At 44.1% G+C, this 13,245-nt stretch overlaps 1 protein-coding gene across 2 annotated transcripts in view; it reads left to right on the top strand.

Moving 5' to 3' along the window:
* vps13b (vacuolar protein sorting 13 homolog B) overlaps positions 1 to 13,245 on the top strand; it is a 319,766-nt gene that overhangs the window by 301,739 nt on the left and 4,782 nt on the right. For both annotated transcript variants that reach the window (XM_076736852.1, XM_076736857.1), the window contains exons 52-62: positions 850 to 1,038; positions 3,386 to 3,532; positions 4,957 to 5,243; positions 5,945 to 6,072; positions 6,156 to 6,352; positions 7,492 to 7,610; positions 8,284 to 8,734; positions 9,400 to 9,570; positions 9,672 to 9,900; positions 11,769 to 11,945; positions 12,200 to 12,370. In XM_076736852.1, coding sequence (XP_076592967.1) covers positions 850 to 1,038; positions 3,386 to 3,532; positions 4,957 to 5,243; positions 5,945 to 6,072; positions 6,156 to 6,352; positions 7,492 to 7,610; positions 8,284 to 8,734; positions 9,400 to 9,570; positions 9,672 to 9,900; positions 11,769 to 11,945; positions 12,200 to 12,370 — 2,266 coding nt within the window. The remainder of the gene's footprint in view (positions 1 to 849; positions 1,039 to 3,385; positions 3,533 to 4,956; positions 5,244 to 5,944; positions 6,073 to 6,155; positions 6,353 to 7,491; positions 7,611 to 8,283; positions 8,735 to 9,399; positions 9,571 to 9,671; positions 9,901 to 11,768; positions 11,946 to 12,199; positions 12,371 to 13,245) is intronic.

Raw genomic sequence — 13,245 nt, 5'->3', positions numbered from 1 at the left:
TCATTATGAAACAAGTTCTTTCTTTATTCAGTCTTGACAAATAAGCACAAAACCTGAGATCATTCACCAGAACTGCATTACAACAATATTCCCTGCATAAGTCTATCTGCAGCCAAGATCTGTCATTGTATACTGTAGGCATGTCTTCACACTGGCTTGTGAGATCAGAAGAAGTGGTCTGCAGATGGTTTTCCCCCTGTGGAACATAACACACTCATACACAGACTTTTCTGCCGCTAACACGGGACTAAGCGGCAAGGCAGCGTATCAGAGAACAAGTGCTGCCATGGTTCAGCACGAAAAAACAAAATAAGTTGTAAATATGTAATAGCCTGTGAAATAGAAACAAATAAAGAATTGTTTCCATAGCACCGTGCATTTTTTCATGGCACAACAAGAGACGCTTTGGGGTGCAACTCTTTCAGACGTGATTGGTTTATGTGGGAAGGCTGGTGTTTGAACGGCATGTTTCATAATGCTGCTGAGCTGCACAGCCAGATGAACAATCAGTGTGTCACTCAAGCATCAGTGCGACAATTAAATTGTGTTCTCCTGATAAAGCCAAGGGTAATGGAAGTTATGTGCTCCTCACGTCCAGGACTATTTAAATGCTTTGCAGGGACACTGTCAAGAACATTGTGCTGAGTTTTTGGTAATGAAGCCACAGTTGACTTAAGCATGTGACTGTTTCCAAAATGCAATCAAATACAGTCTATTTAAATAGTAACTTTTGTCTGACATGACTGATGATTTCATTTTCTTCCTAATTCTCCATCTGATTGCCTCCTTTCCTCACCCTCATTGTTCCTTCTCCCCACCCTCTGTGCCCTCTTGTCCTCCATCATCCAGGAAGCCTTCCAGATTGGTATCTACTGGGCCCACACCAACACCCTCCACAAGTCTACAGCACTGAAACTGGTCCATGACCTGACTTCTCCTAGATGGAAGGAGGGATCCGACTCAGAGGTGGTCACTCTGGATGAGGAGGGATATGTAGAGGCCGACATCACCCTGGGAGCCTTCCCCGGCAGACAGAAGGTAAGAGAAACAACGGTCAAACTTTGAAGCTTTTACAACATACAGTTAAAGCTGCTCATCGAATGCCACTGAATTTAGAGAGATGTATTCCAGGCAAGGAAAGTGAAGTAATTTATTGAATTCTCAGGAGTCCAGACACATTTTTTAATGGTGTAGTAACATGTCAGAGTGTGTTTGACAGTTTGTGGTTTATTTATTGAGTTATATTACAAGCAGAGTTGTATATTAAAACCAAAACAAAGATAAATTATTTATTACTCGGCAAAGGAAGGAACGAAAAAAAGACATACCATACATAGATTATTTAATGATTCACAAAAGAACTACTAACAACAGGATTTCCAAACAAGAGTTTTTTATTCTCTCGCCAATAAGAAACTGAGTGAGAAACAAAAGTATACCCGAAAGTATAACCTGGAAAAACATGGCAGCACAATGAAAATGTGTGGTGGTACAGTGCAGTATCATGTCGTTAATTTTCAAATTAATTTAAACACATGCATTTATACCCACATTTTTGAGTGTAACCTAATTAATTATCTCTATATCTCTACACGAGGCTGATATCCAGATTACTATACATATGTATATATATATATATATATATATATATATATACAGTCGTCCTCAAAATTATTCATACCCTTGCTAATTCTTGTGATTTTTTAATTTAGTGACGAAATATTACATTTTTTTTTAGTTTGTGTATCAGTTATATGTGAACAACAATTGAACGAATGACAACAATATAAAATTTAAGAAAATATTCATTTCAGGGGTATTTTATTGATGGATTCCCAAAAAATGCCATGTTCAATATTATTCATACCCCTGACAATATTTCAACAAAAATGTACCAAATGTGGTAATCTTTGTCAAGTAGTTACTTTAAGGTGTCACAATGGAATAAAACCCTTTAACATTGTTGACCAAATGTTAAACACTGATTTAAAAACAAAAAAAACCCATCCTTCCAGAAGAGTATAAATAGGGGAAAAGTGCTCAGGTCATTCTCAATTTCTGGTCATCATGGTCAAGAAGAAGGAGCTCAGCGAGGACCTACGTCACCGTCTTGTATGTGCCTACAGCGAAGGAAAGGGTTATAAGGCCATTTCCAAGCAGTATGATGTCCCTGTGTCAACCATCCAGAGCATCATCAACAAGCACAAGAGGTTCAACACTGTTAAAAACCTCAGTGGGCGTGGCAGAAAGCGTAAGGTGTCCTCTAAACTTGCCAGGAAAATCTGCCGAGAGGTCAACAACAACCCACAGACCACAACCAAGGCCCTAATTGAAATGCTTGACCAGGCAGGGACGCAGGTGTCACGGTCCACCATCGAGCGAGTTTTGCACAGAGGAGGTCTCCATGGACATACACCTCGGAAGACGCCATTGCTCAGGAAGAAGCATCTGGAAGCTCGCCTGGCCTTTTCTAGACGTCATCTGAAGCAAGATCCCAGCTTTTGGTCAACCATCCTGTGGTCTGACGAGACAAAGTTGGAGTTATTTGGCCATATGGATACTCAGTATGTCTGGAGAAAGAAAGGAGAAGCCTACAGACCGAAGAACACTGTGCCCACTGTCAAGTATGGTGGTGGGAACATAATGCTATGGGGATGTTTCTCCTCCAGTGGCACAGGGAATCTCGTCAAGGTCCAAGGAACCATGAAAAAGGAGGATTACATCAGGATCCTTGATGAAAATGTGAAGGAATCTGCTGAGAAACTCCAGCTTGGCCACAACTGGACGTTCCAGCAAGACAATGATCCTAAACACACTGCCAAGGTAGTGAAGAAATGGTTCAAAGACAATGATGTCAACGTCCTAGAATGGCCAAGTCAAAGTCCTGACCTGAACCCCATTGAAAACTTGTGGCATCACTTGAAGACCAGAGTGATGGCTAGGAAACCGACCAATCTGACCCAGCTTGAGGCTTTCGCCAAGGAAGAGTGGGCCAACATCCCACAGGAGACATGCAGGAAGCTTGTGGACACGTACAAGAATCGTCTAGAAGCAGTCATAAAGAACAAAGGCTATGCGATTGACTATTAAAGAAAGACAAAGGACGAGGGTATGAATAAATATGAACATGGCATTTTTTGGGAATCCATCAATAAAATACCTCTGAAATAAAGATTTTTTTGAATTTTGTATTGTTGTCATTCTTTCAATTGTTGGTCACTTATAACTGGTACACAAACTTGAAAAATTGCATTCATTTCATCACTAAATTAAAAAATCACAAGAATTAGCAAGGGTATGAATAATTTTGAGGACGACTGTATATATATACATATATTTTTTCTATTTGTAGCCAGCATCTCAGTGTCTGTTCTTTCCTCTGTAGCTGTGTCAGTTCTGCGTGTCGTCTGTGGTCAGACACGGCATCCAGATCCTACAGATAGAGGACAGAACCATTCTTATCAACAACACTCCTTACCTGATCCAGTACAGACCTCTGCTCACTGACCATGCACTGGGAACTGATGACCAGGTACTGTGCATACTGTAAAGGCTCACATTGACACGCTCTCTCCTCTCTGTACACTGAACAGAGGGTTTCTCTGAGTCACACTCTATTTTCAAGCTACCATGCACACAAATGCAGTAAATAAACCTCAATTGTGTGACTCAAAGTAAAGTTCAGAGGATTTCTGTCATGTCAACTCTGGGTTATTTTTGTTTGTGGTAAAAAATGAAATGCAAAAATACAGAAATCTTTTTCTATTTGTCTTTCTCTACCTCAGTGTTAAACAACTGCTTATGTTGGTATAGTGCCAGAACATATGAGAAGTTTCAGGCTATACAAGGCTAACATTTCATACATCACGACACCTGCCCAGTCTCTAAGTCCCCATAAGCTTAACTGTTAGCTCCAGCTCTCCATAAAACTGTGAAATAGTGTAAATCCTGGGCCCATAGCTTCAGTTCCTCACCGCCGCTCATAACCATAAGGCCTGTGTGTATGTTTTCATGTATGTGTACGGCCCTGCATCATGTCTGTCTAGTCCTGCTAGACTTTCTGAAGCTTCACACATGCAGTATATTCCCTATGCACATTACTCACACACATCCACCCCAGCACTACAGCACATTGCCGCACACATTGCTCGGATGTAGTAAGCCGTTTTCCATCAGATCATGTTGCTCCCCCTCTCTCCCTCCACCGTTCTCACCATGTGGCAATGGCACTTCATAGGGACATTAGACAAACACCCAGAATTGGATGCAGGTTTCCCTTCTCGCTTTCATCTGTTGCTTGTTCCCAAAAGAGAGCAACAATGTAGTGATGTCATTTAACGAGCCTTCAGACCCTCTTAAAGAAGGATGGCAGAGCTTGCCAGTTGCCACTAATTGACTGAAGAAACTTTAAAAAAAGAGAGAGAGCTTAAAAAACTAAATAGCGGGCGATGGGCTTAACAATAACACAGACCACAAACAAGGCTAGGAATGCCTTTCTAGTTGGTCTATTCATCATGCTTAGTGCCTAATCCCTGTAGTCCTCAACTACTCGCTGCTCACTGGCTGCTAAACCAGCACAGCAGGGCTTCTCTGCTACCAATTTAGCGCTAAGCTGAGTGGGAGAAAGAAACGAGTACAATAACAAAGTGGTTTTACCATGTATCTTTTGTTGTAATGACTTGCATCTTCTTTGCTCTCTGACGTTCTTTTCTTCTTGGCCTTCATGTCATATCTTATATCCTTTTCTGATGCGACTCTTGTCCACTCCCCCCCTTTATTCTCATTTTTTCTCTTCACCTTCATTTCTTTTTTTCCACTTTGCCTCCATCTTTTTTGTTTGATGTTTTTTTTCCCTTCCTCATCTGCTTCTTTCTTTAAAATTTATTTGTTTTCCCTCTTCCTTACCCTCTTATCCCCTCTCCTCTCCTCTCCTCTCCTCTCCTCTCCTCTCCTCAGGCCTGTGAGATACCAGAGACAGCAGTATTCAGCCTGGCTCCCCCTGAAGAATCGTCCCTGGCCAAACCCTGCTCTGTGCCATGCTGGGACCTCCTCCAAAGCAACGTCCAGGGAAACGTGGAGTTCCCTCTGCCGCTCAGACACATGCTCTTCAGCCTGTTTCCCAGGCCTGATGGTGGAGTTGGATCTGCAGCGTGGAGCCTCCCCGCTCCCATCCGACCAGACTTCCCCAGGCACAGTTTGTCTATTCCTGGGGAACCAGACTCTGGGGGTGGCCTGAGCAGCAGGTGGGTGAGGCAGAACATTTGTGGTGTGCTGGCTGTGACAGTCCATTTAGAGCGGGGTAGTGAACCCCGGCTGGCACAGGACATAAAGCGAGGAGGTACTGCTGGTCATAGCTTGTTAAATACTGCAGATGAAGCAAAAGGAGAAATGCCCTCAATATTTCCATTGTCAGTCTCTCTGCTTTTCTTTTGCAAGTGATCCATCTCATGTCTTTCTTTCTTTCCTCCTGTCTTACTTTGTTTCTCTCTTTTGTTTCTTGTGTGTTTTTGGCTGAATGTTAGTAAAACGTCATATAGTATAATGCAAAGCTATTTCACGGTCTAATCACCACAAACACAGGGCACAGGGTATGTGCAGCACGTAGACCAATGAGCATGTGTTTTCCTTCCGTTACATCCTTGTGTTCTGCTGTTGGACTGGCCAGCTTGGCTCTCATTTACTATGTGTAAATGCAACATGTGCATCCAAACACAACTATGGACACACACACAGAGTGACAGTGTGTCAACACCTGGCTTCAGTTAGGGCTCTGCCCATGGATGCACCTCAGAGATTTGCAAATGGACATAGCAGTAATGTGACGTTCGACATGCTGGTGGGTGTGTGAGCGCTTATCTGTGTGTGGTTAGAAGGGGTTGGGATAAGAGCTGTCTGTGGACAGTTTATTTACGGGCTTGTTTATGTTTTTATTTGTGTTTTGCAGATGCATAGTACTGACATATCAGGAGCACCTTGGGGTGACATACATCATTCTGAATGAGGACCCCTCTCCTCGCATGCTGATCCACAATAAGTGTCCTATCCCACTGCTGCTAAAAGAAACTGTCAAAGGTATGACCTTCCTTCTCCTCTCCGCTCATCTTATACTATCTTTGTACTACTAGTTTTTCACAATTTCCTCTTGTCTTCAATAGAAACTCCAAGGACTGAGGTGTACTGCCGTCCTCTGCCTGCTAACTGTTCCCTGTACCATGAGCTCTACCACCACTTTTCCAGTTTCCCTGAGTGCCGGCAGAAAGAGATGCTGCCCACTCTGCTGTTGAAAACCACCTCAGACCACAGCTCCACTGACTGGACGGACCCCATAGATATCAACTCCCCCGGCACTCAGGTAAGAGCGTACATGTCGGTCGGGTGACGCATAAAGATTTTGTCTCAGTTGTGAGGGGATGTCACACCTCTCAATGCTAAAAGGAACAGTATATTTCCCTTTTGATTTTAATGAGTTAGTGTAAGAAAGTTCTAGGATTGTATATGTTTCCTCATCATCCCATTTTCTCAAAATTGGACAAATCTCATCTGTTTTAAACACAAACTATTCTTTATGCGATCCTGTTTTCTGAAGAACTGCTGACTTAAAGATCCAGTGTGTAGGATTTAGTGACATCTACTGGTGAGGGATCTGATTGCAACCAACTGAATACACCTTGCCTCATCCTCCCCTTTGATGGCCCCTAAACATTAAAAAAACGCAAAAGGCCTTCTCTAGAGTCAGTTTGAGGTTTGTCCCTTCTGGGTTGCTGTTGAAACAACAGTGCAACATGGCAGACTCCAGGAAGAGGACCCTGTCCCTCTGAGGCAATAAACAGCTTTTCAAAAATAGCAAAAACACAACGTACAAAATGTGCTATAGAAAATATCATGTTTAGCATGACCATACTGTTATATGAATACCTTTTGGGAAATGTGTATAAAATGTGATTTTTGCTGCACAATTTATACACATTTCCTTGTTGCACAAAGCTCATTCACACAGCTTTAGTACAACAGCTTGTGTTTTTGGTCAGTGTAGCAGTGGTGGGGCTCATGAGATGTTAAGGAGCAGTGTGTGTAATGTTTGGTGTTGTGTCTAGCCAGCTGCAGGTTGGGGTTGAGGTTGAGGCTGTGTATCTCTGGTTACTGTGATGTCTGAGTCTGACCTCTGTGGTGGGGGCGAGAGGTCAAAGGTTGGACTTGTTTTGACTGCTCAGCGAAGCATTCAGCAGGGATCTGCTTCCTTTCGTCACACAAGGAGCTGATCTCTCTGAACCTGGAGTGGTGGAGGTTAAAGTGGGACCCATGTATGCTCTGGAACACACAAATGCAAAGAACAGAGGAGAGAGCACTGAGCTATGACTCTGTGAGGAAGTAAAGTTACATCCTCAAAGTTTATTCAAGGTGAAAATGAGCGCACGCAACGCTCTCTAACTATAGAGAGTATCCGAGTGTACTGATTTACCTCACCACAGTCTGTGTTATGTTGTTCCGCAGGTGGTGTTCCTGCCAGGCTTTGGCTGTCTCTACATAGACGTGAAGTATGAGAAAGGCACCCTGGTTCTGTCTCTGGCACCAGAGGGCAGCATGGACGCTGTAATCAACCTGCACAGCAGGTATGTGTGCACAGGCAGCGGTTTTATTGATGTTATTTTATGCTCCCTACATATTTGAACCATAACAAATCGCCCGTGCATGTTGTTCTTCCTAACCTCAAGGTATCTACCCAAGTGCCTTTTACTGTGTTCACTTCAAATTGCTTTATGATTATGGTTAACAGCAATGTTTTCATGCAGCAGTTGTTACAGGACTCCAAATGTGAAGAAACAGGCATCGTTTTCACCACAGGAGGGCAATAAAACCTCCGTGCTGTCATGAGTGAAATTAGTACAGTAGAACATGGTATTACAGCTTTATTCCATTACATCAACACATAGCTGCCTTGTCATTTTGGCAAAACAGGAAATTAATATAATCAAATATTAGGTAAATGTAAACAAATGACATCATTCTAATGTGCTCTGGTGGTAGGGAATTCATGAAACATCACCAGCACAAGGTGAATGAGTTTGGTCTCTGTTTGTCCTCTACAAATCATCTGAATCATAAGTTAAGATTGAAGTTCTGTTTAGAATGGAGATGTTTTCATGCTTATCAAAAGTAACAAACGACAGTTAAACACATGACGGCCTAAAAGAGTGCTGGACATGCATCAGTGAACGCTGTCACAGCCCTTTATTTATTTCACTACATGATACTTTCACATTAACAACCTCTGTTTGCTTTCAGGTCCTCCACGCTGTCCTTTCGAGTTCTCCTGAGTGAAGCCAGTGTAGTGTTGAGTGATGACATCACCAATCCCTCCGGTCCTGTCGAGCTGCTGAGACTCACACTGACCAAGCTGCTCCTCAGCCTGGCTCCAGCACCCACCTCCCTGCCCCTGGAGCTGGCAGTTGACCCTGGCACGGACACAGCACCCACGTCCGCTCTGATGTCTGGTGCCTCTCTGATCGAGCTCTACTGCTCCAGTCTGCAAGTAGACAACCAGCTGTATAACCGAGCAAGTTTCCACTTCCCCGTGCTGCTGTGCCAGGACCAGAGAGGGGTAGCTGAGCCTGGGGGGTCGTGGAGCAGCGATGCCAACCCCACTCAATCTCCTGAGTCCCTGGAGGAGTTCAAACGCTCTTGTTTCCTGCAGTTGAGGATGGCGCTGGCTGGGGACATATGCACTGTGGAAGAGGTTGGATTCATTCTTCTGTCTTTGTATTTGCATTTTCCTTGATGAATTTTCTTAGTTTATTGTTTTGTTTTGTTTTTAATTTCAAAATACTGACAGAATAACACGAAGAAGAGAGTAACAGTGAATGCAGGCCAGGTATGGCCACTGGGTGAAAGAAAACTAAGGGCATGCGTAAGAGAGAGAAAAAAAAATAAACAAAGGTGAAGAAATTAAATGAAATAAAAAAGTAGCACCAGTGCTACTACTAGTAACAATAATGATACAGTATTAAAGTCGGGGGAGTGCCACCCCATCCACTGGCACCAGAGCAGGATCAGGACACCTTCAGGGAGCTCCAGAGCAGGTCAGCAGGGTCAGTCCAGCAGGATGTTGTGGTGGACTTCACAAATGTTCAGTATCAGTATGCTTCTACAACTAAAAACACGATTAGTACAACCTCTGTGACTCCTGCAGTCACATACTACACCATAGCAACCATGCACATAATCACGTAGTAACCACCTTACCAGTCACATGCTACCCCCATGGGCATTAATATTGGTCATAAAATGTTGTGTTTTTTTAATTCATTACCAAACTGTCCAACACATTAGTAACTCAACAGGAAATTGTTAAATTTTTTGTCATGTCAAAAAAGACAAAAGCTTTGTGTGCTCTCCCCTCAGGTCACCTTCCAGCTCCAACCTGCCAGAGTCTACCTTGAAGACACCTTTGTTTACTACATTAAGACGCTGTTCCACACCTACATCCCAGACAGTGCCATGACCTCGGCCTCAGCTGAATCAGAGACCCAGAGGAGCAGAGAGCCCGGATCTGCTCCCATCCTCCCTGAACAGGTGCACCATTCAGAACGTGATGTTTTTATTCAGGTAGTGATGAGGCTGAATGTTGTCATTACTCTCTTATGTCAATACTAAAACTAGTGCATGTCTTCCAGGTGCTTCAGTCGGTGCAGGCGTTAGTCCACCCTGTGCGGCTGCAGAGGCTGACCATCCAGCCGGTCAACCTGTTGGTCAGCGTCCACGCCTCCCTGAAGTTATACATTGCTTCAGACCACACTCCTCTCTCCTTCTCCCTGTTTGAGAGGGGGCCGCTGTGCACCACAGCCAGACAGCTGGTGCATGCTCTGGCCATGCACTATGCTGCCGGAGCCCTCTTCAGAGCCGGTAGGTGGTGGCTCTCAAATGCCTCGTATTCACCTGCTGCCACGGTACACACACCATACAGCAAACGGTCCTTCAAACCAGCTTGTATTTCATGTATTACACAAAGACTGATAATGTTGCGTACGCTGTATTTTTCTACTCACACTGCAGGGACACAGATTTACGGTCTGTATCAGGTAGGCTCCCACCTGTGTGCACTCAGTTTAGGCAAACATGGACAGAAGAATAACAGGACGTGTGCTCAACGGAGAAATTCCACAATTTATACTTGCTGAGTCTGGAGTTGAGCTTTGAAATGATTGCACCCAAGGGCTCTCATTGCTTTGTGGTAAAAAGTGCAGTGAAACTGTTGAGTTCCAGGAAGCAGAAGCAGAACCTCCGGAGGCTCAAAAAGGATGTAGATCCTCTCTTTGTCATAATTTACTATTTAACCGTAAGACTTGACTGATGTCTCGGATGTGTATGCAGTGCATTATAGATCAGGTCTAAGTCGGGCTTATCAGGCGCTATAAAGGCTCTGTACCTCCCTCCTGCGTTGTCCTCCTGTCTACTCAAAGCCTCCACACATGTTCTGATTTAACCCAGTCATTTCCACATCAGAAATCACCGTTCTGTACGGACACTTCCTTCCCGCTGTCTCTCGTTAGAGCCCTCGTTTCTGCTCGTATTTCAACACGTCACCTCACCGCGTTCTCCTCATCCTGAATCATCATGGAGTGAGGGGCACCAGGAAGCATTGCATTCTGGGACTGATTAGTACTAGGATGCACAGTACTGCGATGGCGCGTACACCCACAGGCGTAAATCCATGCGCACGCACATGCAAAGACTTAAGGACATATGGACATTAAAAGGCATACACTCTCTGTGCATATACATTCCAGTATATGTGTGTGTGTTTCAAAGCATGACTCAGCCCTGTAAACATCAGCTCCTGTCAGGACTTTATGCTTTACCAAAACCACAACTAGGAGAGCATGTGCAGCAGAAACGACCACTAGGCCCCACTGGAGTTGGTTTCCGACCATTAGAGTCCATCACTCAAGTGCAAATTGACGGAGAATAAGAGCAGAGCGGGCTGTGGCGTCTCGAGAAATGACTGGTTGATTTTTGTGATGCAATTGTCAGTGCATAAATATCAATGAGCCGTGCCATCTGAAGGGGACTCTATGGTTGAATGAGAGAGGTGAGATAGTAGGAGGCAGTAAATCTCTCTGTGGCACATGTATGATTTCATGCAGGAGTGGGTATGTGTGCATGCAGCTGAGAAGAATTCTGATAGAATGAACACAATGCTGAACATATAATGATGATGTAAGAACATTTTCAAAGTTTTTCTGTAAAATGTTTAGATTGGGAGAGCCTCCCTCTCTAAACTGCTTCTGGCGAGTGAAGGATAATGAAAGTGAGTTGACTCAAGGGGCTTGTATGTGGAATGTTCCTCCTCAGAGCAGGTGTTCCACATGGGTTTCTTCTGATTTCTGTTGAATACAAAACTCATTTCAACAGTCTAAAAAAGGAATCTGGCGTTATATAGTATGTTCTGAAAATGGTGTGTTATAGCACCATTGTGGCTCCCTCCAAGAATAATACAGTTAAAGTTTATTTGTTTAAGTATTTGCTTCCAGTCCAAGTTTGTCTTGTAAAGCTAAACTGAAAGAGAAGTCTCTCCAGGAAGCAGAAAGAAGGCCGCAGCGCAGAGGAAACGGCTCTCTGAAATAGTTCTTAAACCTTTGTTCTTAGTGGCTTCTCAGCGTGAAAAGAAAAACTGATATGTGAGTGCTGGTCAAATCTCCCAGCGCTGCATTGATTACACACAGCACACGATTGATGACAAGTGTATAGCAAGTATCATGTGACTGTCTCAGGTTGGGTGGTGGGATCTTTGGAGATCCTGGGCAGTCCTGCCAGCCTGGTGAGGAGCATCGGGAATGGCGTGTCCGACTTCTTCCGGCTGCCGTACGAGGGTCTGACCCGCGGGCCTGGAGCCTTCGTCAGCGGGGTGTCCAGAGGGACCTCCTCCTTCGTCAAACATATCTCAAAAGGTACCACAGATGTTCGTCATGTTATTGTTCATTTTACCGCACACGCACATTTCACAGGCACCTTTGCATAATATCCAACTTCTCCCAGACCGATACAGTACATACATTCTTTTTCCACAGTCTCCCTGTTTTAGTCTTGAAATGATTCATTCATTTAAGGCACCATGATGACCTCCACCTCCACTCTGCGCTCACTGACAGTGTTCACTGCAAATGATGAACTTTGGGTTTCAACATGTCGCCTTTGTGTTTAGGCACGCTGACGTCCATCACCAACTTGGCGACGAGCCTGGCCAGGAACATGGACCGTCTGTCTCTGGATGAAGAGCACTACACCAGGCAGGAGGAGTGGAGACGCCAGCTGCCAGAGAGCCTGGGGGACGGGCTGAGGCAGGGGCTGTCACGACTCGGCATTAGCTTGTTAGGTATGTGGGGATGCGCTCACACAGAGACTCAAATGCCTCATGTGGAATAATTATTTTTACATTGAGGTTTTTGCAACAATCCTAATCAGGACTACAGCAGCACTTTGCAGTTTTTTTCATCACTCCTAAATATTTAGTTCTGTTCCTCCTGAAGCATCTTCTCAGTCACACAAATGACCGGAACAGTGGATGTCAGTGTGGTTTTGGTTGAAAGTTATCCAGGTTTTTTTTAAAAAACATGAAAATTTGCAATGACAATGTTGAGATTACATTGAACAGAATCATTACAAGTAATAAATCAATCCCAAGAAATGCTGTTGTGTTGGATATTAGCTTTAAATATACACTATATGTATTCTTCGTTTGTTTCATTACTTTTCATCATCAAGCCTGATATAGGGCCTCTCTTCATATCACTCTATGTATGGAAACCTGCTCCACCACACACATTTCATCTGATGTCCACCTCAAAGAGGCGCACACACGGTGGTGTGCACGATTACAGAGAGCTATGAGACTGAGCAGTGGAGACAGCACAGCAGGGACTCAATAAACACCCTGAGGGCAGTAAAACTCAAGTCTGTCTCAAATCAGACTCGAAGACACACAGAAAATATCGTCACTGAAACCAAACAGCTGCTCACATTGCTCTGGGTTACACAGGATTAGAATTCCTGAGACGCGCTGTCGATCACATCATCTGTGTCGTACGTAAAGTCAGTGGGCTGATATTTTTTGGAGGGCAAAAGCGTGGCTGAAACCTGTGAATCCCTTTTATGACGCTTTGGGCTCTGGATGTCTAACTCTGTGTCCCGTGTCTCACTAAAGTGAAATCACTTATAGGGCTGGCCTCCTTTTTTTCATTCATAAAAGAC

This window comes from Chaetodon auriga, chromosome 8 (genome assembly GCF_051107435.1).
Source record: "Chaetodon auriga isolate fChaAug3 chromosome 8, fChaAug3.hap1, whole genome shotgun sequence".
Taxonomy (NCBI): Eukaryota; Metazoa; Chordata; class Actinopteri; order Chaetodontiformes; family Chaetodontidae; genus Chaetodon; species Chaetodon auriga.
Note: the sequence above shows the minus strand (reverse complement) of the source record. Positions and strands in the feature narration are given on the sequence as shown.